Below are 27,856 nucleotides of genomic sequence, written 5' to 3'. Positions count from 1 at the left end.
GCAAAAACAAAAGTGTTGCGTTTATATTTTTGTTGAGTGTATAAAACGAGCATATGTTAAATAGGCATATTTCTAGAAAAGTTTCACATATTGCTCCCCATAACAAATGAAATCATTTGTAAGGGGAGATAAAATTCATGAAAAGGCTCTTTGTGTCAGTGCACCTAGTCCCCAACACTGCTTGTTTTGCTTTTGCACCCCCATCCATTAAAAAATCACACCTCCTCTAGCAGTTCATTTTCTTGAGTGTAATGTCTAACTGTGTTCTACAGTGCTGACTGGACTGCTGGGGTGTTTGGGCCGCATTAGGGAAAGCAGTAAGAGAGGGGGGTCCCAGGGTGCAGGCTGTCCTCCTGGTATTTACCCACAGACCAGAACCCCTCCGAAGGCCAGGGGGAAGCCGCGGCTGGGCCAAAGGCTATTAAAGCCCTGATGGCTTTTGACAGTAATTTCTTCATGAGTCCACAGCCCGCGAGGCCTGCCAGCGGTGAGATCGGGTGCCTCCTCTTGCCCATTAAAGCACACAAACTGTGCCCACAAACCAGGCTCAATGGTATCTCTGTGCTCAGGGAGTGTGTTTGTGCATATGCGAGTGAGAAAGTGAGGAAGCAGGACTAAGGAGCAGGAGAGGGGAGGCCTCGCCAATCGTGAGAAGGTGCCGGTAACCGGGCCAGAAAGTTTGGATGCTTTTCTTCAGCTACTCCATCAGTTCAGGCAGAAGTCCAAGCCATCAGGGGAACATATTTGAAAAACCATGCCTTGACATCCAGCCAAATCATAAAACGTGTTTACGTGCATCTCAGCCCAGGGGAGTAGAAATCATACATGACAAGGCTTCAGCATTGTGTTGGGTGGAGGCTGGAGCTTTTGCAGCAGTCAAGAGGTTGGCTACAGATTCAGCTGCAGGTTGATGAGTTTCTTGGATGCGCTGCTACACCTGCAACCAGCATGGCAACATTAACAGATTACATGGCAGTTTGGGAAAAGCAAATGTTGTTCTGGGCATGGTGCTAACATCATCTTCAGGAGGACTTAGGCCAGGAACATGGGTGGAAATTAGGGATTTTGCAAAAAGATTGATCTGAATTGGGAATTCATAATTACATGACTGTGTTTTAGCAAGCAAACATCAATCCATTACCAATAACTACTTATCCCTTAGAGGGTGGCAGGAGGCTGGAGCCAAATACAGCAGGCACTGGGCATGAGGTTTTTGTACAGAAAGATTTAGTTTGCAGTATGAGCTGGGTTTCTACAGGACAGAACCTTATATACCTTTGCTGCTTTAGGACTGTTGCTTCTGATATAAATTTTCCATTGCTGTGGGCAGAGAAGGTGCTTAAAAAGGCCATAGGTTATCCATCACTAATCCAGCATCAGCCATAATCTCTCTTTGTGTGTTCCCCTGGGGTGTTAAAACCAGACCATTTGGCTGGATTATATCACAGAAAGGAGGCCGACGTGTTAATCATAAATTAGAGGGTAAGCCTGAGCGAGCAGGTCAGTCTCAGGTCAGTTGCTGGGCCCTATAGGGGATTTTATGTGTGAAAAGCCACGACTTACCGCTTAGTAGCCCTAACATAATCAGACAGGAACAATGTACTGTAGTGTAAAGTGTCCAAGCTGCTCTGAGTCGAATGTTGTTCGTTAACAAAGATTCTATTCAAACCTCAGTGACTGTTCAAGTTTACATTCACTGTCCAAATGTAAGCATACCTTATGGAAATACACATGTTCACACACACTCTCTGGCTCATATAATGCCCTTTTTAATGGGCACTGTACACACAGTCAAGATTGGTCTATTTATCTGTCTTCAGTCTACGTGGGAATTCTCTGATGAGAACAGAAATAAGTACCATCCCGTTTTCCAATTTGAAAATGTTGCCTGAGGGCAATTGGCAAACTGTCTGAAAATGGGATGATACACGACCATTGCTATGTATGACTAATACGTACTTGGCTCCTAAAAACTATGTCAACAAGGTGTTTTATTAAAGACAGAGCAAGAAAACACAAAATGGCAAAGACATTAAAAGATTTCTATAACGAGGGAGAATATAGAAGACTAATTGGATTAGATACAAAGGAATTTGCTGACCTAATTCAGCTTCTTTGACGTACGCAAAGAACAAAATGTATAAAAGAGTTCTTTATTTCTAATAAACATGAATATATGTGAACATGTAGGACATTTTTATGATGCATTTTTAAAACATTCTTGCAAACTGCTTTACAAAGTACAGGAAAAGATGCAATAGGTCAGTACATGAGAGATGGTATGATCAAAGTTATTGTAGCCGTGTAGCAAGCTATCCATATATCCGCTTGAATATCATCAACATGGGAGGAAGAGTAAACTTGGCAAAGGGGCACAAAATACAACATCAAACATGAAAACTTGTACAACTTTGAAAAGTACACTTTTTTTTTTAGACACACAAAGGACACATACATTGTATGTGTTAAATATTTTTTGTTTGTCAGGACATAAAAGCTAACTACATCATTCACAGATTCAGCAGTCTGTTTAAATACCTTATTTCTACAAAGTGAATTTACATTTTTTTTAAAGTACAAAGTGCAAATACTATGGTTTCCATTATTGCCGATTGGTGAGGGCAGATTCTCCAGGAGAAAAGGGAAATCTCAGTTGTCGGGCTTAGCCTTGCTTCTTCGAGGGATTCTGAGGAGAAGAAATTGAGATGACTTGAGTTGGATGTATGCCCTTGTTTCTTTGCACTGACGTCTGATAACTTTTTAATGACTGTAAGCTTCTGTCAGGAGTAATAGATAAAACAGCATTACAGTTAGACAGTAAATGTTCCACTAGTTTCTCTTACAGCCATTTTATCCACCGGTAGAGGAGCAGTACTTTACTTACTAGTTTACTGGAAGATAAGCCATCTCCTGGTTTGACTCCTGTAAGACAAAAAGTGACACAAACACTTCAACATGATGTGAGGAATACTGCTGGTTGAGAGAACGTCATACCCTCAGAGAGAACAGACCCTTAAAAAATGTCCCATCAAAACTGCCACCATTCAAGCTGTTCAGTCAAGCACTGCATACAAGTCACAATGACTGCGAAGACAGATCTATCATTAAAGTTACTAAAACATTTTTAAGAGTAGTGGATTTTCCACCACAGGAACTTGCAGGCACTAATTCACTCCAGCATGTAGGAAATGGAACAATGGAGGCCGTTATGTTAGCAAATATGGAGATTTTTGCATTCATTGATGCTGATGTTAGAGAGAAGACTGCCATCATCAAGGACATCAAAAGGGAAGAAAAAATGATGGCAGATGTCTACTCCAAATTCACTCCACCAGCATAGCCTTGTTTGACTTTAAACAATTAGCATCGAGCTTATATACGTAGTGTGTTCTTATTCAATAGTCACGCCTTCTCATTCAATAGTTTTTATTTAATTATTTTAGACATTGTAGATTAATAGTGAAGACATCAAAACTATACAAGAATACATATGGAATTATGTTGTAAACAAAAAAGTGTGAATCTTCACTACTAATATACAATGCAGATAATAATACAAATAAATAAAAAGCATTGAATGAGAAGGTGTGTCCAAACTATATATATATATGCAAGACAGTAATCTGAGCAAAGGGTGGCTATTTTGAAGAATCAAAAATATAAAACATGTTTTGACTCATTTCACACGTTTTTCTTTACTACATAATTCCATGTATTTATTCATAGTTTTGATGCCTTCAGTGAGAATCTACAATGTAAATAATCATGAAAATTAAAAAAAAAAAATGAGAAGGTGAACTTTAATATGGCGCAGCTTCATCAGTGGACTAAAAACTCAATTTTATTGGTTGACTTGTCTGAAAATGAAAAGCCTAAAGCGGGGACTTAAAAATGAATTTGATGTTTACCTACTTGATTTTTAAGCTAATCCAGAGCTGCAACTATTATTAAAAGACAAATTCTTCTCTAACCCATCACTTACCTTTTGCGCTTGTATTTTTGGTTTTAAAAAGACCACGGCCACATGTTCAGCAGTCTTGCATGAGGAAAAATTAAAAATTTTGGACAGCTGGGGATAACACGTAGAACTAATTCTAACGTGCCTTTTAACTGCTGTGATTACTATATTTTATCAATCGATATGCAGGAATGAGAGTGATTTTGTGCAGTAGAATACATAAATTTCACATCAAGCTGTGTTGTTCAGCTCACCCTCTTCCTTGGTCACTCCAAGACAACCCATCAGCTCCTGCAGAGACAGCGCCTTGTCGTTGCTGATATCGCAGTACTCCACAAACTTCTTAACACACTTCTTTGGCTTGGACTTTTTGCGCAGGAAGCGTTTGAAAGGCTTGATCTCCTTCTTTCCAATGTCCCCACTGGAGTTTTTGTCCAGCTGGCTGAAATACCAATGGACAACCCTCTCCTCCAGGGTGTGATTGGGGTCGGGCTCAGCCATCCTAAAGGTCAGGTATCAGTTCATCAGTTTATCAGCTAATAATCACTTCTCTGTTCCTGCATGCATCTAAAATAACTCATGGAGTCAATACTGGGACAGACTGAAGTCCAAATACTATCCCAGTATTCAATCCAACCAAAATTGGAGAGTGGAATATATTTGGGCCTTTGTGGTAAATAACTGAACCCACTGATCTGCATAAATAATCGCAAGATGAACTTATCCCCTTCTAACTGTCATACCTTCCGGCGGATGCTGGATCTGTGACAGCGTGCACCATGTCTGTCGACAGCGCATCAAGAACACTTGTCAGGAATTCTGTTTTCTTTGCCCCAGGACAGCCTGGAAAATGAAGCACAGATACAGGAGTGTATAAGAGCACGAATTATGCAGTTCATATGTAGCAAGTGTACATAAATGTCAGCAAACAAAGAAAAATTATCCGGCAGATTACGAACATGTGGAATGCTGCCGTGCCTAATAAATGTTTGTGGAGGGACGTCATGTTGCTTTAACGTGAACAGTACATAAAGACAGCAGAGGAGAAAATAAACCTGAAAATAAACTCTCACAGTTGTCTTTTACTCGCTCTCATAAAGTATCAGACCTCCCCTCATCTGGAGGAGGAAGAGGGTATACCTGCCAATCATCCCGGAGGCCCCTCAGTGGTTTTGACAGCTGTAGGCACAAAAGATGTTGTGGAATATTGTATGTATGGACAGGACGCTGACAGACACATTGTTAGCTGGGATTTAGTCTGATTTAAAGGTATGTATCCAGAGGCCAATAGACACAATGAGAGATATAAAACGTTGTATATAATTAGTCAATGAACCTTTAAGGTGAAATCTGACATTAACGCAACACCAAAAACCAACAGTGAGGCATTATTACATCCAGAATGATGGGGAAAAATTTAAATGAGGAACAACAGGGGTGGAATGGCCCAAATGACAGTAATTGTCTGTTTGGCCATATAGTTTTAAAACCGAGGACTCCAAGGTTGTTCTTGAAGAGCTGAAGGCTACGGAGGCCTGAGAGATTCCTGGATTCCAGCCCCAGCTCCTCTCTGTGTTCTCACAGTCCAGCTTCCCTCTGCTATTGTGCCTGTGGAGGAGAAGAAATTCTCCAGTTTGCTGCTCTTTTTATGGCCCAGGCCTGCGGGGCCAGATTCTCCTGCGCTGGAGATAATAGTATGCTTTGCGCCTCTCTAACAGGTGGCGACCAGCATTGAAGTAAACACCCAGCCTCCACTCCACCTTTCGGTGCTTCGGCAGCCTGTTCCGAGCCGAGAGTTGAAACATTCACATGTCCAAACTGTTCCACAGTCTCCTTTAAACGCTGAACAGACTTGCACTTTAGTTTTAGTAGGCTGTCCCTGGCCCGAACCCAGTCAAATATCTGACCCACCTGTTAATAGCCAAACTGGTGCCTTGCGGAGCCTCTTGTGGTAAATTGGTCTAGACAGCCACACAATTGCATCCTCAGAAGGCAAAGTGTTTTTATCTGGCTTCTGACTGAAGAGAGATTTGTGGGATGCAGTTGGACTTGTTTGAGGCTTAGTGTTTTTCATGGAGAGCACACGTCCTCTCCGTAATGCTGCAGGAATCTGAGCGTGTCTGCTGTTCATTCAAAAGGGAAGCCATCAGGTAATGCTCCATACCCTTCCTCTTGGCAGCAAAGGTTTTTCTTGTGGGGGCGGGACAGATCAGCTTCTGTCTGTCTGTCTGGAGACTGTTTAGCTGAGGGGCAGGAGACAAATGTGCCTGCTGTCATTCAAAGGAAATTGAGTCTGGCCATTTTCCGTTCAGGTCAAGGCTGCGGCAGTAAAAGGCTGCTGTCTTATTCCGCAATGATTATAATTATGTAATGCACAAGTTTGACAGACGCAGGATGGAATCAAGCTTAGGAAGACTTAAGTGACTTCAGTTATTCTCGTTGAAAAGCTAAGAGCTGCACTACTATTCACAAGCCTCCATATATCGGTGAAAAGCTGGCAGGTAAGTGCATGTTTACATGTGTGTGCCTGTGTGTTACTGTCAATAAGAAGCAGTGTTGGGGCAGAGAACTGTCAGCACTCACAGCCGCAGCTCCCAATGCCTGCCCCAATGCTATCCCATGATCCTGCTCTGGGGAGAGCGCTCGCCAAATACTCAGCTTTCCTTTCCTGCCCCTTCCAGGGCAAGTTGCTCCTTTCTCGCATCTCGCCCCATAAACCTCTCAACACCAGCGCTTCAACAGCAAATGGGCTGCAGCAATGTGAAGGCAACATTTATAATTATCCTTGGTTCATACAGTAACAGGGTTTACAGCCGTTGACGCAATTGCTCATAAAGCAAACAAGATGCTGCGTTTTTTTTGACTATATACTGGCATATTTTATAATGGGAGACCTGGCTGATACGCTGCAGGTTTCTTTGACAGGTTCAGAATGAAGTCTGTGTACTTGTGTGAGCGTTAGGTGATTGCATGCCTGAATAAATATATTGTTTTCTGTTCTACCACGACGTGTTAAAGAGGTGTTCAGTTGGGCCTGAGATCTCTCTCATGGGATAGTTATGGCTGTTTTCCACCCCCGCTGCCACCTCACACTTTCTGCTGACACTTACAGACTGTAATTATCCCTGCTCAATATCTTAGCCATAACATACATCACCACCACTGGAGAGCAAAGATGAGTAACATTTGCTGGTTCTATGAGCATCTATCTGTGACCGTCTGTTTTATATAAACTGTACCAGAGACCCTGATGCTTAAGCAGAGACAGAGTGCAGCTTTGCTTCTAAATGCAGCACCTGCGAGCAGAGAGCACAGCTCTGGGCTGGCACACTGTTACATAAACAGTTGTAGATGGGACAGGAACAGTGGCAGCTCTGTTCATATGCTGCTGGATTATTAACATGTTTACCAAACCACCAAAAAACCAGCAACTTTCCAAGTACCGTTCAGCTTTAAACTGTGATTTGGTTGTAGGCAGCCGCTGAGAGCTATAACTCTACTTCACCAATCACTGGTTTGATAACAAAGACAAGTCTTGCAGTACGAGATGAAAACAAAAGTAAATGTACTCAGTCCACTGCATTGTGAAGCTTTGCTTGTGCCAAACCGTAGTAAGCAGAATAGATAAAAGGTAAAACTGTAAGCACTTCAGCAGGTGGAATTTAAAAACAGACACTTTGAACAATTATTTTAAAAAGCCCTGCTGTTTTTTTCTTCTCTAGTTAACACATCCATATGGTGTTGTTATATGCTAGAAGATAAATCATGAGCAAAACAAGCAGTCAACGCCAACCTGTTAACAATTCAGTCGTTATGTTTGCCCTCTAGAATGACACAAGCATTTTATGATCTGTCACTCCATATCAGCAAGACAATATCCCATGTAAAATTAGTTTGGTTTAAACTGCGAAAGTTTCTACAGATGTTTGATGATATGTTCACGGTTAAGAGAAGCATACACTAATCTTTAGTAGAACACTTTGTGCCACAGTTTTGTTGACCTCTCCAACCACCCTGACCTCATCCTTTATCACTGGATGTACACACTCATTGTTTTTGGGCTTTTGTTGAAAAAAGCTAATTCTGATGTCTTTTTGTTTTTTGAGTGAAGGCAGCCTTTTGTGCCTGATCAACCATTTTAATGCTTTATAATTTCTTAAATAAAGTGACACATAATTGTTTGGATCTATCTTGAGCCCTATCCAATTGTAAATGCTGTGGAAATATATAGTTTGCAAGTGTCAAATCCTCACAAGCAGATACAGTCTCACCTGCAACTAAGCTCACCGCATGGCCACAACCCCCAAGCTGATCTCCTGCCCTCAATTTAGTTATCTACACTGTTATCAATCCTACTATCACTACCTGTCTCTGGCATCCTATTATCCATTATCTGTGCCTCACCTCCCTGCTGTTTCTCCGCTGTGCTTTCATCCCACTATCCTCCATCTCCTGTGTCACTTTAAGATTAATCCTTCCCCAATCCGTCTCTGTCTCCCTGCTTATTGACCAGTGAAGGGCAGTATCTGGCAATCCTCAAGTCTTTATCAAGCATTTCCTTGACCAACAGTGCTTATGATGTCAACACACACACACTCGCAGTGTTATCATAACCTTGGAAACCCAGCAGCAGTTGGAGGCTGACTGCTGAAGAACTTCATGTGGTCTGGACAAAGAGGAAAAGCAGAAACTGAGTCCTGTCTTTAGAGGCCTACCTTGGAGATGTCTGCTCCTGTAATGGTCCTTAGGTTTAGGTGGGTGGGCCCTGGCATTGCCATCACATTTTGGCTGTTCATACCTGACACAGAAAACACACCATGGAAAAGAAAAAAGCCAATTCATTCAAGGTGAAATGGGTGAAAGGGATTGTTTATAGCAGTAAAACTAGCATCATTATAAAATCAGAAAGGAATTCCATGTTTTCCAATTACCCCGTACAGTTAAATCTTAGGGATTCAAATAATTGTTTTGTGGCAAACCAGGGGCTGTGAAACACATCCAAAAAGAGGGGAAGGATTTGGAGCTGGTATGAGGACAGAAATGAGGAGGGAGGGTGAGAAAGAGAGAGATAGAAGAAGAGAGGCAGACAGGGAGCGTGGGACACAAGGAAGCTTTCACAGCCTCCCTTGAAGAGACGGCAGAGCCCAAGTCGCTGCTACGCGACTGGGCCAAAAGCTGGTCTGGGACAAGGAAGAAAATCCACGCTTCCATATGTGTGCTAATGTGCTGTCTGGCACTTTGCCTGGAGCCTTGTTAATCTGATACCCAGCCATGCTGCTCAATAGGAACGTACCAGTGCCCTACTCTGCCAGCCTGACTGACCTCTGACCTGCCATTCACCAGACCGCTGAGTCACTGCATGTCATCGCAATGGAGTTGTCTATCTACATGCTTCTGTCAGACATGTCATTAGTGTTTAAAATTTGGTTTATTTCAAATCATTTCTTTTCAATGGCCTCAGTGTTTGCAAGGTTGCAGACCTGTGGGAAGATAATTCTCAGCTAGGTTCTCGGACATTTTAGTGCTGAAGATATTTGCCAAAGGGGACCAAGGGTCGTCCACTCTCCAAACGATCCATCTTCCAACCACTCTACTGTTAGCGTGGCTAATGATCACTCACCTGCTTTGTGTAGCAACATAGAACCGAACAATAAATTCCAACAATGTTTGTGAATTAGGGTGAATGAGTATCATAGATAAGCAACAAAACAGCCAAATAACACACAGGTATTTCAGGGGTAATGTCCGACCCACCTGGTGGAGGTTCCTGGTATGGGTCGTCCGGTATCCACCAGAACACACCAGCAGTAGCCAGTGGAGGGGTGGCACTGGACTGGCTTGTAGAGTCCTCCTTGGGCGCAGTCTGGGACAAACACAGCGTCGTTCTTGTGCTGTCTTGCCTCTTCCTGGGCAGACTGTTGCTCCTGGTCACATGATGAGGCTGGAAAGAGGTCACGCAGAAAGGCAGTGAGAGGAAGAACATGAAGGACAAACCAGTTATAATCAATGAAGTGACAATTAGGATCAGCTGTCCCTGAGGTAGTCTACCTTGTTGCACAAAGTGAAACGAGAGTTGGGCAATGTGATCGAAAAGTTTATCACAATGACATCATTCACATCAGGCACTATCAATAATTATTGACTATTTTGAATGACCTATCTGTAATATAGATGAGCAAAAAAAAGTTTCATTTGAATTGGACCACTTTTGCCTATTTATCAAGGTATACAGGTAGTGTCACTGATCAGAGGCCCAGGCTAACCCCAACACAAAGCCCATTGGCTTAGTTGGAGATGGGGTGGTTTTTTGGGTGCCAAGATCCTGCAAGGAGAACCACTGATCCCTACCTCCACCAAGGGAGGTCTGTGGGTGGAGATGATGAAAGGCCCAAGCAGCTGCGGATTAGCGAGCCTCAGGAGACCTGCATTCAAACCTTGCGCAGAGCAACTCAGGGCTCCATTATTAAGGTACAACAGGCTGTTTATGAGCTGGGGACGAAGCACAGTTGAGGTTCGTTCATGCAACTAAACTGTGTTTTCGTGATGTGCTTTTTGAGTGAAACTATCGAGCTCCCTGTCCAAGAATGTTCTTATTGCTCCTAATGAAGTGTCTGTCATTGGTACATATTGCTAGAATTCTATCAACCAGCCCTAAGTGAAACCATTCAGATTTCAACAAGGGCGCCAGTGGGTTGGTCGCCCATAAAGTCAGCAGTCATCTAGGCGGTCTAAGTTGTGTGACTTCACACTCAAATTCACACTCCAGATGCACATTCAATATAAGCATGGGAGTGTGTTTGAAATTTAACTGTGTAGCAACTACCAACCAGATCTTGCAAAGACATTTGGATTCATACAGTATGTTTGATGTAATTTCTATTTAAAACCAAAAAGCTGCTTTCTCACTAGAGGCGTTGCTCCAAATCCTCAAGGAGGAGGAGGTAGACAAAGAGGTGGCGGCCGAGTGCTTGGAGACAGTGTGTGTAGACTGCTATATCAGCCCCCCATGGCACTGTTTACGGACATTAACGGGCTAATGACTAAGTACAGCTCCCTATGCCCCAAGTTAAGTAAATATTTAGACACCCAACTGCCCTTTGTGGATGTGTGTGACAGACAGAGAAACAGACAAGACAAAGGCAGAACAGTGGTCAGTTGAGTTTTTGGCCTCACACACCCACACAGGCTGACACACCACTGCAGGATACTGTAAAGTACCGGGGATCTATTTGTCTACACCATCAAAATTTTCAGGAAGAACGCAGTGCTTCGTGAACCTTTCTTTTATCCACACACCACACACATAGAGAATGCAGTGGTCTTGATGCAAGAGAGATGGGATTCTGCACAACCTCAGCAGGATCTAATCAGGCTCTTTTTTTTTCTGTGCAGCAGCCACTTTCTCTGCTGTGCAGCTCTCCAACAGAGATATGAGCGTCAAACTCAGGAATGGAAGAGGAGCTCTTCTGGCCATGAGGGCTTTCATCGCCCAATCTCTCCCTCTCGTCACCATAGGCCTCAAGGCTCGGAAGCTGCTGCAGGATTATGGATATCCCTTTTCTTTGTTTATTTTCATTAGAGATCTTTACCCACACAAAAGAGACCAAATGAAATGCCTCCCCGCTTTCTCAACTGACTCTCTTCGCTCCAGTTCCTCCGTATGGCCTCTCTTTGTTGGGGCGGGTGTTTTTTTTTTCACCCCAATACCCCAAAGAGCACATGGTAATCAAAACCATCAATGCCGCATTTCTCTGGCTTTTTATTGGTTGTAAATTATGATAATGGGATTCACACACAAATGCACACATGCACAGAGGGTTCTCATCTCTAGGCCAGCATAAAAGTAGTATTGTTTTATACCAGAAGCTAAATATTGCAGAAAGCAACATATTTCCCCAAGGGCGAAGAGGCGAGTGATAAAGAAGATAACCATGTATGTGTGTCAAACGATAGCAGGCTGGACCAGCCAGAAGAATAGCAGATCCTGTGTTTGTGCCATGTGCTGGTAATTACAGATACGATGCAATGCAAAGAACCACAGAGAAGCAGATCCTCAAAGCCTGACGCACTCCAACACCAAGATGTATTGGTTTCACAACCCACCATCTGTCCTTAAAAGACAGGAACAGCCTCAAACCATGATTGCTCACACAAGTCGGAAAAACACAGTGTGCTTTCAGTTGAGGTTTGCAAACACCCGATAGCCATCATTAAAGAAAAAGCGGTCTTTGAAACTCACATGGTGATCTGGTTCTATTGTGCTGTCTGCTGCGGACCTGCTCCGTCCATAGAGTGGGGTACTGCGAAATCATGTCTGAAAGAAAGCACCAAGACAGCTTTATTAGCTCCGATCTGAAACACACTCGTATATCATCTGGGCCAAACCTGGTGGTTCCAAAACTCACAGACTAGAAAATGCACATCAAGGTTATCGTATCTCAAACCGCTGCAGTGGATGAGGAGAGTAAATTACATGTGACAGCTGTGACCAGAGATATAGCAGCAGAAAGAAGGAGTGTAATCTATTGCTGTGAGTCTTGTCCAATGGTCACATTAGCATGAAATCATAAAACATTACTGTCTTTGAAATATATAAAAGACTGATTTAAATGCTCAAATGCAACTCTGCCTCCAATTCACAGTGAGAGGTTATATTTATCGAACTGGAAATGAAGGAATCTGTTTCCTCTGCCTGCTGGAGATTATTAGAAGTGAGTATGGTAAAACCGCAATATAAAACGTTAACCAACAAGATCAATATTTCTGTAAAACACACATTACTGATGTCTTAATAAATCTTCTCTTCTTCTGCTACAGTTATACAATGTTGTAACTTGTACTACTGTCTGTTAAGTGTCACTTGAGATGTCAGTGGCCATTATTAAGCTAAAATTGCAAGGATGACCCAATATCTGAGTGTTTAGGGTACATATAAATTGAATCAGTAAACTCTAGTTCGGTTACTAGCTTTCTTGGTGCTTTATTGCAGGTCATTTCTCTGCTCTTTCTCCACATTTCTTGTCTCTCTCTGCTGTTAAATGAAAGTAAAAATGCCCCAAAACACAAAACAAAAATAGCAGTCTTGCTTTCAGTGTTATTAGATTCTTTTCTTGGGTTAAAGTGTCAAAAGGACATTGTAATTACTCAGCTGCAAGTAAAAATTCTGCATTTTAATTGTTACCTAATTTAACATTTGTAAATGTGATGAGGAAAATGAGGTCAAAGTATTTAAAAAGCGCAGGAACATGTCTGCCGTGGTTGTATCATTAGGTCATTATCACTTATTTATGTAAATGTAAGATTTTACTGTTGTAGTTGGTTGAGGTGCAGTCTAATATGAACTAATTTGTATAGCACTACAACTATTTTCATTATTAAGTAATCAAATTATTTGGATGGTAATGATTTTTTGGTTTAAAAAATAGTTCTTAAAATGTTCAGAAAACAGGATCACAATTACCAAAGCCTAAAGTGACACCTCCACTGTGATTGTTTTGTCCAATTAACAGGTCAAATTTCAAAAATTCAAGATCTTTTCACAAAAAAATAATACAAATAGTTCAAAGGAAAACCAGCAAATCTTTATATTTCTGAATCTGAAATGATGAAAACCTCTTACATTTGATGACAAAACATCAAACTTTACAGTGTGTTCATATGTTATTAGTGCAGAAATTATTATTTGTGAAGTAAATATTCAGCAAAGCTGTTAGATAAATACTGTGAATTAAAAAACACATATTTTTCCCTCTGATGTACTAGAGTAGAAACAAAAAGCGTCATGAAAACAAGACTCATAAAATATAAATGGCTCCAATTTGTACTTGAGTGTAGTTCTCTTAGTAACATTCCCCAACAATATCAAACATATGGGAAAAAGGAATAAAAACACATCTTGTGCTGAAAATGCCCATCAAATACTTCACAGCTTATCATTATCAAAATGTTTTACGATCACATTTTCCCCTGTGACCTTTCTTGACGCATGGTGCTGCAACTGCCTCGTGCTCAGATTCCTTTTCCCTTTTAAGGATGTTTTGGAACTTCGCTTTCGAGTCACTTAGCGGCGTCTCAGTAAACACAGGCATAGTATCAAACATTTTGCACTCACGGTCTGATGAATAAGAGCTCACCTTCTTCATCTCCAGGAGGCTGTGGGTCCACCACTAGGCCGGTCTCATCTGCATTTAGAATGGAGAATATTTGCAAGGAGACTACAATTACGAGAGTAAGCTAGATTAGAGAACACTTAACTATGTGAGATTTGCACGTTGCCCGGTCAAGGAGGATGGATTCAGAGGTGAAGAAAATGACAAAGAGAGGCTGTGTTGAAACTTCAAAGAGGTGACTTGCAATAAGAGAAGAGAAGAGGAAAACCAGTGTAGTGGTCACATATTCCCGTGGTTTGCCTTCATGCAACAAAGGAGATGGTTATGGTATAGAGGACAAATTGAGGTCGGTTATAACAAATGAAGAGAGAATTATGACCAGTTGCCCCTGATGTTGTTCTTCATCCATTCATTGCCTGCATTTCAGATATGAGAGCTGTGCGAAGGTGGGAGAGACATGAAGAGGTGAAAGATGCAGTAGCCAAGTCTGAGATGAACCAATTAACAGTGGGAAAATCGAGTATGTTTGTTTGGTCTCTGTTTGTTTGATTTGCAGGAGGAGGGAGACAGGGATGGAGGTTTTGAACCGCTTAGGGTGAAACCACGGCCGAAGGTGTGGTTAACCTCAGATTGGGTCACTCCTTCCGCTTAAAGCAAAGCTCCGTTAATGTGTGAGGGAGTCAGGGAATGTCTAATGGGTGGCTCCTCAAGCTGAAAATGTTATTTCTTTAACAATGATTTCCACTGAAAAATCAGGATTTTACATTTACTTTGCCATGCCAGACATTCATCTTCTCTAACACATTTGGTGGATAAAAATACATACAGTCAGAGTGACTGACTGCGGCAGACATGTTATTACTCAGCTCCCTTCAAAGATGGAAATGCCATTTCAAAAAGTGTATTTATGATTTGGATTTACGATAAACCACTAATGACCTATCTTTACTTTGTGGCCTTTTACATGACTGTAACACCTCTTTTAGCATCTGCCAGGAAACCCCCGTGCTATTTGTGGTCATACGGCATTAGTTTTACTGCTGTTAGTCAGTCGTCAGCTGCATATGATTCCAGCATGTGAATGAATTTGTCAAGTCAAGCAGCAGAATTGGGTTTACAGCACAGCATTTGGTGTTTAACTTAAATTCAGATTATAAAAGTGCAGCGGAAGGCTGCTGTGGAATGCTTAGGTACTGATGGGCTTCTGCTGAATCAAAATATTGATGCAATCACTGCTATTTTCAGTGCTGGCACACCACAAACCTACAGTTTATTCTGCTTTTCACCACCCTGTTTATCCAACCAGTTCAGATTGAACCACAACCCACCCCTCCACCTCCTTTCCTCGCTCTTTTCCCTCTCCCACCATTCCTCCTCCTCTCTCAAGTCTTGCATTCCCACTTGATCTATGTGTAATGACTTGGCCTGGCTCAGACAGACACTATACCCAAGACTGTTTACAGAGAGCGAGGCGCAGACGTAAATGTCACACTGACAGGAATAACCCATGTGACAAACACCAGCGGATGTATGTGCACTTTCTCATGCAAACACACACACACACACTATCACATAAGGAATCGATCTGAATAAACCCAAATTACACTCTGTGTGAGGCTTCAAATCACATCAGTTAAACAAATTGTCTCTTAAAAGATGAGAGCAAGATATACAATTTCTGCAGTGGAGTCGGAGGTGAACTTAGTGGTTCTATATCTGGAGGAAGGAAGATGTTTGATGAGAGACAGAGAGAAAGTAGATTGGAGGGTTAAGTGCGAACATTTCCTTGTATCTTATGACACTGTGGCTGAAAAAGAACCAAGATGAGAAAGGTAAAGTTAGAGAAGAAGTCAGTGTCCCTCCATTCTGGCTGCTTCTGGCCGTTTGGCTGCCTGGTAAAGACAACAGGCTGTTATAAGTAGTGTAGCTGCTGGCGGTGTGCATGAAAGCTTACCACACACTCTCTCCTTAGACTTGTCACTGAGGAACAGACAGCTTTTATATCAGCCTTCAGGCTACGTACACTCTATTGAATTGACAAAATATTAGAGAGGCAAGCCTTAACAGGTGACCCGTCTTCACATCCCTTACACAGATGCAGGCAAATAGAGATACAAGTGAACACATACATACATGCACATGGACAAACACATGCTTGACGAAGAGTCAGAGTGCCTCTAAGAGTTTATTTGTCTTGAATTAAAGTCTCACCTGATTTACCTGGTTCTCTTGTGGTCGCTCTCTCCTGTTTTGATCCTGAAAAGCGAAAGGCTCAGATTAACTAAAAAGTCACCACCACACTCTGGACTTAATTTTTTTTGACAATAAATAGGAAATCCTTGGCATACTTTAAGAATTTGTCACACAACAACAAACAGCCACAAGACTTTATTCTACTTTTTTTTTTTTCAAATGTTGATTTATTCGCATTGGCTTCAATCACGAACACACTGCGTGATACCAGACATGTTTTTTTATTACATTTTCAGACTTTATATACACAATACGGTTAGCAATTATAGTACAAACACTACTGCAACTACTGCTGCTACTCCTGGAGACCTCTCACTGTCGAGGCAGCAGCAACCTCCGAGGCAGCCCCACAGAGACGCACAGGGGGGACATGTGGCATTGGTTATTTGATTGTTTGGTACACGCTATCCTCCAAGAGCACTTACATTCCTTACAGTTAAACTTTGTTGCTCAACTCTGCAGTACGGATTTTCAAACCCTGTGGCCGGCAGTCCAGTCGCTGACCACTTTCCCACAGGACTCAAGATTACACCCCCCACAAGCATGGAATGCCATGCTTTGCTGTGTTGAATTCGATTTATCATTATTGCTACACAAAATTACAGAAACCAAATGTCAGGCTTATTACAAAATGAGATGCTTGTCCTAGAGCGGTGAACTCAGAGCGCAGTATGTTTGAACATCGGTGTTTGTACATTACAGAGAGGTGCCCATTATAGGGTTTGGGTTTTACCCACCTTGGCATCGAGGTTTTTTATTGGCCACTGCCGAGCCACTGATGGGTCGGCCATTGGGGTTGACACACCAGCAGTATCCAGTGTAGCTGTGGCACTGAACCTGCAATTAAAACCGCATGTAAACATGAAAGCCAGCATGAGCTGCAGTAGGAGGAGCATCTGCAAGAATAAAATGTGAAGGAACAGCATAAAAACTCATTACCAGCTGAATTCGTGCAGGAGAAAAGAGCAATTCCTGCAAAATGTTACCCGTCGGTATGAAACTGTGGCCTCGCTTGTCAAGTACTTTTGCCTCAAACTCAAAACAAGTGTAATTTATGTGTGTTTTTTATTTGTTACCTCACTGTATGTGCCATCAGGGTTGCATACAGGCACAAAGACCTGCGGGAAGAGCTTCTTGGCCTGCTGCTCTGTGTACTTCTTCTCTGCGACACATCTGGACGTATCTGAGGAGCACCACAAATCACCAGAATCACTACACATCACAGAGACCCATGATTCAACCCGCAGCCTAACTATTTTCCTTTGCTGCACAACTATGAAACCGACATACTTAAAAAGTCCGAAGAAGATGTTGAATCTCGCAGATGATGAAGAATGAGAAAAAAAAAACTGCAGGGAGAGAAGAGAGACAGTGGGGAAACAATCCAAGACGTTTCGGAAGCAGCAGATACTTGTGTGGCTGGGAATAGAACCAACACCCCCGGTCTTATTAGGAGCAAATCAGGCGAGCCTGCACAGTGCCTGGTGGTAAAGCCATTACCGAGTGAGGCAGCTCGTGCTGCTCCTGTAGAACATTCCAGTCACCCAAGAAAAGGGCTGATGCACAGGGAAAACCTGACCTTCCTTAATGTCTGTCTCACTCTCCTCCTAAACCTCGACTGTCTGCTAAGTCCTGCCCAAGCTGTCCCCTCAGAGTACTTGTTGATATAAATGTGGGTCAGCAACTTTTCACCTCAACTCTTTTCACATCTCGCAGTCAGAATCATGGCTCATCCTGTCATTCTGCAGCTGTTTCAGCTCACCTAGCCAAAAGCAGCAGCTGTGCAAACCTTTAGGAAATGTTGGGCAGCGATGATTTTGATGGTAACTCGGTGTGACACACGAGTTGCCACACGGCGCTCATCTGGCAGGTTCAAATCACATTAAAACAATGACTCATGCTTAAGTTTAAAACCGTTCACCAGTTTGGTCAGCAGGCTGCATGATGCTGGCCTGGCATACAGCAGATGGTCCATTAGACACATGCAGGGGAATGTGCACTGGTTTCCCTCAGTCTAGTGTGTGTGTCACTGGTGAAGAGACACGGCAAGACGTTGGATGTTCCGGATGGAGGAAAACAGTGAGCTGAGGAGCTCTAAAGTTAGCTCCAGTGGAAAAACCCAAAACCATCGTCTTTCTCCAGGGGGCTCCGACCGAAAAGCTGACTGGAAAAAATGACAGGACACTTGAATCATCTGAGCGCAGTGATAGAAAACAAATGTGGTGCCACTCTCACCATCCTTAAACACAATCCCATCTCTGTGCTTTTAGGTCCTCTGGTTTATTTCGGCTGCTGACTCGGTTGCTGCTGCTGCTGTTGTGTCTTTCAGTCCTCCCGTCCAGAAGCAGAGAGAAGCAGGAGGGGGTCCCAACTCTTATAGACTTGATGTTATTGACGCATACAATACGACTTTCATGGACTCTCATCCCTTTCAGCTTCCTGGCTGGAAACCTCTATTCTGTGTCCCGGCGCTGTCCGCCACATCCAGATGTCCGCTTAGAGACGTCGCCATGGAGACTCAGCACGGGCATAAAATCGTGAAATGCTTTTCCATCATATGAGACTTTCTTTTTAAGCAAACCTTTTTGCTCACATTCTCTGCATTAGTGGTCTAATATTGTAATGGGCTAAGAATGGGGCATTGTCCCCAGTCTGCAGAGCGATGAACTAGCAGTATAGAGTTAGTGAGTGGGGCGGGGGTGAGAGGGTTTGGAGTTGAAGCTTTGGGGTGTATGGGTTCTTCCTTCCAACGACTAACAATGAGGGAGTCTGTGAGCTGCTTGACCTCACTGACTCTCCTTCCCCTTTTGCTTTTCATCCCTAGAAATCTATCGGTCACATATGTAGAGCTTTACATGTAGTATGATGAAAATGAGACCATTAATTCTTGTCAAGGTATTCCATTCATAATGTCCTCATCGCTGCATAATAACTTCACTTCACAAGCCATTTCAAATCAATGAGGAAGCTCTTGGATGCATGAAACCCGTCTCCACTGAAACAAAATAATTTATTATTCTGACAAATTCATGCCACTTCCTTCATCACACAAATGGCGTGAAATTATGAAACCAGCCAGGCAGCAGCGAACCCCCACTCACCCGCTCTCGCCGTGTCAACCCCACTTGTCCTCCCAGCACTCAAAGAATCAATTATGCTGAAATGAATTTAACCCACAAGTTTCGACTGTGACCCCCTCTGTGCATGTGAGAGCATCAGGCGGCGCTGAAGCGTGACTCATGACCTGACCTTTGCATGGCCCTCGGATGACCTCCAGCTGGGGGTCGCGGCACTTGGCTCGGAGGAACTCGCAGCGTGATGTGAAGGTCCTGCCGTCGGAGGCACACAGGGGCTTGCGAGGAGCTCCGCTGCATTCCATGTTGCACTCCTTATCCTGATCCACCCGCAGGAACTGCAGAAGTGAGAAAGTCGGAGATAAGCAGAGAAAACGTTTGCTAAATGAGCCATTTCTGGGAACTGCACCAAAATACTATAATCTCCACAACAACAGGTGTGATTCTGGAGGGATTTATAAAGACTAGCAACTGGAGCTCGTGTAGGGGTGAATGAGTTTTATGAAAACACCAAAAAGTCAGTCGCAGGGCAGGCGTCCATTGACAAAATTATAAAAGCTGTGTTTTGTTTTGCTACTTTTAGTGCAGCATTAGTTAATAAAAACACTAAAAGGCAGTGATAAACAGTACAATGCACAGACTGAAGGGTGAGGCAGTGTCACTACAAGCCTGTCAGGGTGCAGTCAAGCTTTATCTTTGTCTAAAAGAGCTGGAGAAGACTTGACTGACACTTCCTCTTTTCTTTGTCTATGCCAACACCTGCACAGGTATTTACCTGGAATCGCTCTTAAGGATGTTTTACTCAGCCATGAAAAAAGAAACAAGGACGCAGACTCCTGACTGAACGCATCGGATCACCTGTGTCAATGCCACCATTGTATCTGCCACCGTGGTATGAAACCCCCTCGCCAGGCCACACAATGGGGCGGCAGCGGTGGTAAGGGGGGTGGCAACAAGCTGTGACGGCTACAACGAATGAAAAGACAGTGAATGAGGGGCTGAATAAACTAGATGTCAGTGAGCTTTGTGCTGCTACAATGTGAGCGTTTTCATAAAGTTTGCGTGATTCATTCATTTCAGTGGAATAATGACCTGAGTAGAGTGGAAAAAAACAGGCCAAAAAACACTCTGATGCAGGTGGTGTTTTCAGTCAGTCATATCCAAAGATAAATACTACTGAGAGCTCTTTTTGTCTTCTTCTAGAATAAAAACATTTGCACTCATGAAACACTCTCATTTTTTCTTTCAGGTTTGCTCTTTTTTGTGAACAGTTTGTTCAGTTTTCAGCGGATTAACAAACGTCCAAAATCTGTCAAGTATTCACAGAAGACGGAAAGTTTCTCTCTTTCACATGAGCACACTTATCAAAGCCCTCACTCAAAAGTCTGTTCTGAGTGATCAAAAGGAATGGCACGACAACTTACAGGCTGAGAAGAAAAGATCCACATAGAGGGTGGGATGATCGGCAATAAAATAAAATTTGTTGTGTCTGACATCTTACAAATGAAGTGAGAGATGAGGTTTGGTGGCAGCCCCCTGCGTTCAGACAAGCAGGGCTGCAGGGCTGCATGCACCTGGAAGAGGGTTGGCGGGGAAGCGGGGAGTTGCCCTGGGCAAGTGGGGGAGATGCAGCCCACTCTGTCAGCCCTGCTCATAAATCTTCCCGTGTGGAGATCAGAGAGGGGAGGCCCGTTCAAACAGAGCCATGAGGGAAGGAAGGAGGCTTTTGGAGTGAATGAATTTTTTTATGAGCCCTTGCTTAGCGAGTTTTAAAAATTGTTTGTTATTCTGAGGAGGACACGAAGCATCAAAAAGGGACCCAACACTGCACTCCAATCCACTGGGGTCATATTCACTCATATTCTGTTATTTAGGAAGAAGAGGGACGACTCATTCTCACTTCATTTTTAGGTCAGGATGAAAGATGAGCGTTGAGAATTGAGACCCTGGTCATTAATCAAAGGCATGCTTTTATGTCTTTGGGTCACTAAAACCCTTCAACGATGTAAAAGGGAAATATGAACATTACACATTATATTAAGGCCATAATCTGTAATGACGAATCAAAATTACACTGCTTCAGTTTTAAAGGGTCACAAGCCAGAGAAGTTGAATTCATCCAGGCAGACTCAACCAGACTGTGGAGCAGCTTCTTCCCCCGATGACAGGCTCTTTTACACCCTGTTGCCATCGACACCTGAAAAATGTTAGTGACCTTAATCATTTAAATATGTGCCTTATTTGCATATACACAAATAACTTTTAAATCTCCTTGCTGCTGCCCAGCAGGCATAATATGCATTTTATGCAGTCTAGCCTTGCAGATATATCCACACACTCAAGTTAGTATACTTCCTTATAATATGCCTTTATTGAGCAACTACAAATGCATAGTTCCTGGGGCGTGACCGATTACAACCTGGCCAGTTATTGGGTCCCATATCAGTCTTTCTCTGAATATTGGTTGTTTTTTTCAATAAATAAATAAATAAATAAAGGCAGACTTCATAAATATCCCGCCCACAGTACTACCTGGTTGGTGACTGAGTAAACACATGAGCAAAAAGCCAATCTACACTGAACATGTTTTATAAACATTGAATAGTTCCCCTTTCATTCAAACATATGGAAAACATAAATAAACACAGGCATTTCAATTAAGTTTCGTGTTGGAGTTTGCATCACTTAAAATTTTGCCACCAAGATTTCATTTTTTGGTGTAAATGTATATGGGCTATAAATATTAGTTATTAGTCTCCTTGATGACTACTTGAAACATGAAAAATTTGGTAATGCTAAATTGCTACTTGGCAATTAAAAAAATGTTCATACATATAAACCAGTTTTTACTCAGAAGTGTACACTTAACACAATGTTATGTGAATCTGAATCTGAACACTACACGTTGTTTGCACTTGTATGCTGTTTGTTGTATCACATATCTGTTGACACATCACTTCATGGTCCTGAAGACACACAGCTTCATCCTACTGTGTACTTTGTATGTGGCTGAGATAAAAAGAAAGAGAAACTTGAAACTGAAAACCGCTGCCAGTTATGCTGTTGCGGCATAATTGGGGAAGATTTTCCACTTTTTCAGTTCGCTCTTTTCGATTGATCATGGATCCAAAAATAAGCTGCCACTTTTCAGTAAACCAAAATGGTTCTGGCTGGAAGATTTTATTAATTTAGTTCAAATGGTTTCGACAGATGTAACATGGATTTAATAAACTAAACACCTGTTACTGACTTTAAAATAATGACTGTTAAAGATACCCTCTGGTGAAAATCTTTCTTTTATTTTTTTACTGTTACCATGTCCATGTGGTGTTTTTATATGCTGGAATAAATATGCCTGAATATGTTTGGCTGAATAGTCCAGTATTATAACTTGCTATTGTGCAGCAGAAAGTAGAATAACTGTATAATGTTTGAGAAGAGTATAGGTGAGCTTGAGTTGCCATAATCAGGGAGTGGCTGAGTGGAGACAGTGTAGATCTGCAATTTCTAGAGAATGCAACTGTGTAGAGTTACATCTAAGCCTTTTTTGGGTAACACTTCCTGGAAAAATACTCCTAAATATGTAACTATGAACCACAGAGATGACTTTTTAAGGTTTAATCAATGGCCAAAGATAGATTTTAACTTATATTTACAGAACTGCTGCACTATTGGACTGAAATTGTCTATTTCTCTTTCCACTTAAGTCTTTGCCTGTTTCTCTTTATGAACAGTAGGTCTAAAAATCTCCTGCCCCGCCCGGTGTGAGTGTCTCTTAGTTTCTTGGATTGCTTGCACCCTCTGGTCTTCACACATCTTTTTTGCAGCGGTCATCTCCTCTCACCATCCACTCTGTCTCTCACAGCTGTGAAGGATCACACGAAGAGGGTCTTTGCAAAGCTCACAACGTCCCAAATCCACTAACTGCACCAATAGTGTCTGAGTGCATCCAGCCATGCTTGGTGCTGACCCGCCAGCACTCGACACAGTCAATGCTGCTCGCCTCCGAGCTCACACCGCACCGGCATTATCGGCATCAGCGCCTGCCAGCCAGCAGACTGACAACCCAAACAGAGTCATTCAGCGGCTCAGCATCCTGCTAGATGTCCACTGTACAGCACACAGCAGAGCGCCGAGTGCAGCAAGTTTATGATAAAGCTCCAAGAACGCAGCATGGAAAAACACAGCCAGCCATGAAATCAGCCACCCGTGAAATCAACCACCCAGATTCACTATTAGACATCCAAGTATCGATTTCAAAGTCACAGTCGGCCACACTGAAGCAGGACAACAAATAAGATGTGAAAGCCAGTGAGAGGAAGAAGCTTCGGAGACTAATGGTGTGTTGAGGACCTCTTCCTCCTGTGTACACCTAATGCTTGCTAGCTGTCTGCTGCAGATCTCTGTGTGTTTGGCCCGTGGTGATGGATGGGTGAGGCTGAGGCAGAGCCCTGACACTCCCCTGATGTCTCACTCCAGCCTCTCTAAGTCGGCACCATCATCATGCACAGCAACATGGTGGAGAGTGATGGATGGCCTCCGTCTTAGACACAAGCAGCTCAGGCTTCCACCCCGATTTATCATAAAAGGAGACTCGTACAAGACAGAACACATATTGTGACTCAGATCTATTTATTGCTCAAATCCCTTTCTTGTCTTCTTCCAGACAGCTGGCTCTCACTTTCTCTGTTTGCCTTTCTCTTTATGTTGCTCTTTTTTTTTCACAATTTCTTTTTTCTTCTTTGTGTGATCTCCCTTGGAAGATGCTTTTTGCATCTGCTCAAATAATGCAAGAGGTTGGCAAAGGAACAAGAGACAGGCGAGAGAGGGCGAGACAAGCGGAGTGTAAGGGAAATTTTTTTTCCAAGACCAACCAGCATACAAATCAAATCCTATTACCTCCCCCTGGCTCTGCGGCATTGTGGGATTGAATGGAGTATGGAGGAGGCGAGCCTCCAGCAGAGAGCACATTGTAGGCTGATAAGGGCCTTCTGGGCTGGGAGGCCCCCGCTTCCAGCGCCCCGAGAGGCCCCTCACACCACAGCCCCGCAGGGTCAATGGGGGCCCCAGCTGAGAGCCGTGGCAAACGTGTTAAATGGCCTTGGCGGGAGTTTCCTGCGTGGATGCGAGGATGCAAAGGGGATCATTAGTTTCCAGCATGGTGGAAAGGGAAGAAAGTGTCAGCCTTTAACCAGCCTACTGACTCAATCAAAGAAAAAGGCATTTAATTGCTGTGAATGATGTTAAAAAGAAGCAGAGGTGTTGTGAAAGGCCACTGATGATCGTATGATGACGAAAACGCCTCCTTGGGCAGGTGCACAATTTTATGAAAGCACAGGGGGCAACGGAGTCCATATATTATTCTAAAATCTCTCTGTACCGGTTTGAGAAAGACACAGCCAATGTTCTGTGTGCCCTCATCTCTTCACACACTATTTCATACTTCCATAAACCATGGAAAAATGTCTGCCTCATGAATAACCTGGGCAAATATCCCATATATTTAACTGCCTGTTCGACCTCAAATATGCACAAAATATCACATGGAGACATTTTCTTGAAACCAGCAATGACCTCTCATGTGTCACTCAAAAAATAAGCCATTAATCACTCAAGAGGTCGTGTAAAAGAAAGTCCAGTTCTCCATGTGCTATTCCAATTAAGAAGCTCTAATGAACCACAGTGGGGCGGCGTGACACAGTTACTGCTGAAACATGCAGTGAAATAGAGAAGCCTCTCATTCTTACAGTCATATCCAGAACATAATGGATGCTGTGTCATATTAAAACACAGCTGTACTTGTGTAACTTTTCCATTAACTGCCAGGTAAATATTACCCCCCATGACACCTATGAAGAAGTGCACACTACACACACATTATCACTCATTTACACTTGTGTGTAAATGTATCAATTCAGGGGAGCATCTGCTCAGTGCAACACTTCCTCCCACATTCCACAGCTCCACACTGCCGTCAGGGAGAAAAGATCTCCGACCCTTCACCTGCAGGTTAACAACTCACAGCCATTTGTTTCCAATTGAATACTGAGGCATCTTCACTCAAACCATAAATAACAGTGCTGGGGAGGCGGCCCTCACATCAACCTGTAAATTAAGGGGGGAAAGCCTCTGACAGTGCACATTCCACTCTCTATTAATCCTCCTTTAGCACTGTACCTGCACTTGATCATGGCCATGAAATTCCCCTCAGGATGCACTTTCTCTTGCAGTTTTATGTGAAATGGAAAGGATGCTGCTGCTGTAAACAGTGCCATGTGCTTTGGTGCAGGAAAGCTGATCACACTGAGCAGCTCAGCCTCTGAAGAGCCACTAAGAGTAATGAGGACAGACAAGAGGAGAAGCTGGCAGGTAGGTAAGGGCTATAAAAGCAAACCGCAGAGATGCTGCTAACAGACCAGTCAGCTCCGCTCAGGCAAGCCAGCAGCTTAAACACACTGTGCAGAGACCCTGAACCACAGGGACACTGAGTTTACCTGACTGAACAGAAAACACAAAGACTTGTTTTTCAACACAAAGCTCTCTACTTGGTGCTCTCCAGACTTTAGATCAAAAGTTAAACTTCTTCTGGAGTGATTTCATCTAAGTATGAGGGTCACAATGCTGTTATGATGGATCTGAAATGTATCTCTATATTTACTATAAATAGTATTTTCATACAGTTAAATCAGACAATTGGAGGAAAAGCTCACAAAAATGTTGAGTTTGAAAAAGTTTCTTTAAAAGCACATATCTATTGTTTTAAAAATGAAACTGCTAATTTTACGCACGGAATGCACAAACATTACCGTGAAATCATCTTTTACACATGGCAGAAAATGATAAATATTCTAGCAGGTATTCGACTCTTCATACCGTGAGAGCGGAGAACTTCTGAGGGCGTCCAGCGCTCAGCAGACAGAGGAAGACCAGCAGCGGACAGACGCGCATCCTGACGCAGCGTGGCAATAAACTCTCCAAATTACGCACGGTCCAAACTTCACTCTGTGTTGCTTGGACTTCGCCGAAACACAAAAAGTGTCCCTGGTAGAAGTCGAAAATAGTCAAAAATCCACACTAGTCCTTGCGCAAAGTGTCAGAGTCAGAGAGGGGTTGCTGGTTTATTTCACTTCGTTTCCTTGGTTTCGTCTGCCAAACCGTTTGTGTAGACACTCTCCTTATTTCTGGCAGTGCGATAAACCCCCCCGTGTCCCTGACCTTTTCCCCTCCCTCGGTGTCTCTTCTCTCTTTCTCCCTCTCTCCAGTTCGACTTCTTGTTTCCACACCCCTTTCCTCTACACTTGATTTTGTGGACTAGATCCCTTATCGGATGCACGCAGTTCCCCAGCCGGTGGGCAGGTACGTAGGTGTAGGTTTGGAGGGGCTCCGTCTGCTGCTGGTAGCTGAGGCAAACACGTCAGGTATTCTTGTCTTTCACCTCCCTCTCCTTCAAAACTACAGCATGAAAATCATTTTTTCTCAGAAGATCCTATGAGGATGTTCGACTGGGAAGGAGAGGAGGGGGATCAGACAGGCTACTGTCTGCTGGGAGCGTCAGGACACATTTCTTATTCTGAGCTCAGATTATCTCACGGCTAACCACACACAGACTTCGAATTACAATTTGGATTTTCTGGCGTCTCTCTCAGCTTATAATAACATTCTCCTAAGAAAGTTACACGAAGTCCTTCAGGTTAAAACAATACACAAGCACTGACAGAATCCACTATTTTACTTCCATAAAATCAAAGTAATTTTACAGTTTGGCCCTTAGATTTATTTAAATCCCATATTGCACTAAATCAGCTCACTCATCAGCGCAGTAATACTGAAAGAAATCAACGATGAAGCCGAAGTGACATGAATGAGTATCGAGTTTCTGCTTGGTGTTCCTCTTGACAGAGCTTACTTGAGTTTACCAGAGTGCGCGACCATCCGAGTCTGCTTTAAATAATGCAGAGCAGCACTTTGTGACTATGACGCCACCTAACGGTGTCTACAAGTAGCTACACGTTATCACAAGTGGATGCCGAGTATTTAACCCTCGTGTGTAAAATTTGAAAATGTGGGGAAAAAAATATTTTTTACAGTGAAACTTTCCACATTTTCAACATTTTTTTTTTGGTGAAAAAAAGAAATGTTAAATATTTTTCTTAAAAATCAACCAAAATCCAGCGAATTTTGCTGGAATTTTATTGATTTTTTGTGAATGTTCTTAAAGAAGATATTAGACGTTTTACCGATATATATGTAATCATTTTAGATAATTTTAGGATTTTTTGGGAAGACTTTTACTAATTTTTTTTAAAAAATTATTTACAAGAATTTTCTTGCCATTTTTTTTTTTTGGGGGGGGGGGGTTAAAATAAAACATTTAAGGAAATCTTGAAGGAATGACTGGAATTTTTTTATTCTGAAGGTTTTGCAAATTTTCAGAAATTTGGGAAACTTTTTATACTAAATTT

At 42.7% G+C, this 27,856-nt stretch overlaps 1 protein-coding gene across 3 annotated transcripts; it reads right to left on the bottom strand.

Annotated features, from left to right (window-relative positions):
- Window positions 1–2,139: 2,139 nt before the first annotated feature.
- smoc2 (SPARC related modular calcium binding 2) lies at window positions 2,140–26,984 on the bottom strand. 3 transcript variants are annotated; one of them, XM_022207228.2, is made up of 13 exons: window positions 26,268–26,984; window positions 19,570–19,732; window positions 17,397–17,503; window positions 17,058–17,157; window positions 16,279–16,323; window positions 14,092–14,172; window positions 12,198–12,272; window positions 9,713–9,899; window positions 8,674–8,756; window positions 4,702–4,801; window positions 4,213–4,460; window positions 2,885–2,922; window positions 2,140–2,686 (listed from the first exon to the last, which is right to left on the bottom strand). In XM_022207228.2, the coding sequence occupies exons 1-13, from the start codon at window positions 26,340–26,342 to the stop codon at window positions 2,663–2,665; spliced, it is 1,326 nt and encodes a 441-aa protein (XP_022062920.1). In that variant the 5' UTR covers window positions 26,343–26,984; the 3' UTR covers window positions 2,140–2,662. The 3 variants fall into 3 exon arrangements, with proteins under 3 accessions (XP_022062920.1, XP_022062922.1, XP_022062921.1); XM_022207230.2 differs by having other exon boundaries at window positions 14,092–14,139; window positions 16,288–16,323; window positions 26,268–26,980; XM_022207229.2 differs by having other exon boundaries at window positions 14,092–14,139; window positions 26,268–26,976.
- Window positions 26,985–27,856: the final 872 nt, after the last annotated feature.

The sequence above is a fragment of the Acanthochromis polyacanthus genome, chromosome 15 (assembly GCF_021347895.1).
Source record: "Acanthochromis polyacanthus isolate Apoly-LR-REF ecotype Palm Island chromosome 15, KAUST_Apoly_ChrSc, whole genome shotgun sequence".
Classification (NCBI taxonomy): domain Eukaryota; kingdom Metazoa; phylum Chordata; class Actinopteri; family Pomacentridae; genus Acanthochromis; species Acanthochromis polyacanthus.
The sequence above is the reverse complement of the archived record's forward strand: the minus strand, read 5'-3'. Positions and strand labels throughout refer to the sequence as shown.

What these genes read in the sequence shown, in the direction of transcription:
- smoc2 (XM_022207228.2), bottom strand. Translation starts at nt 26,342, where the DNA reads ATGCGCGTCTGTCCGCTGCTGGTCTTCCTCTGTCTGCTGAGCGCTGGA. An exon ending in AAGAGAACCAGGTAAATCAG is followed by an intron (nt 14,173 to 16,278) that starts GTGAGACTTTAA and finishes TCGTAATTGTAG; the next exon opens with TCTCCTTGCAAATATTCTCC. An exon ending in GCCTCCTGGAGATGAAGAAG is followed by an intron (nt 12,273 to 14,091) that starts GTGAGCTCTTAT and finishes GCTTTCTTTCAG; the next exon opens with ACATGATTTCGCAGTACCCC.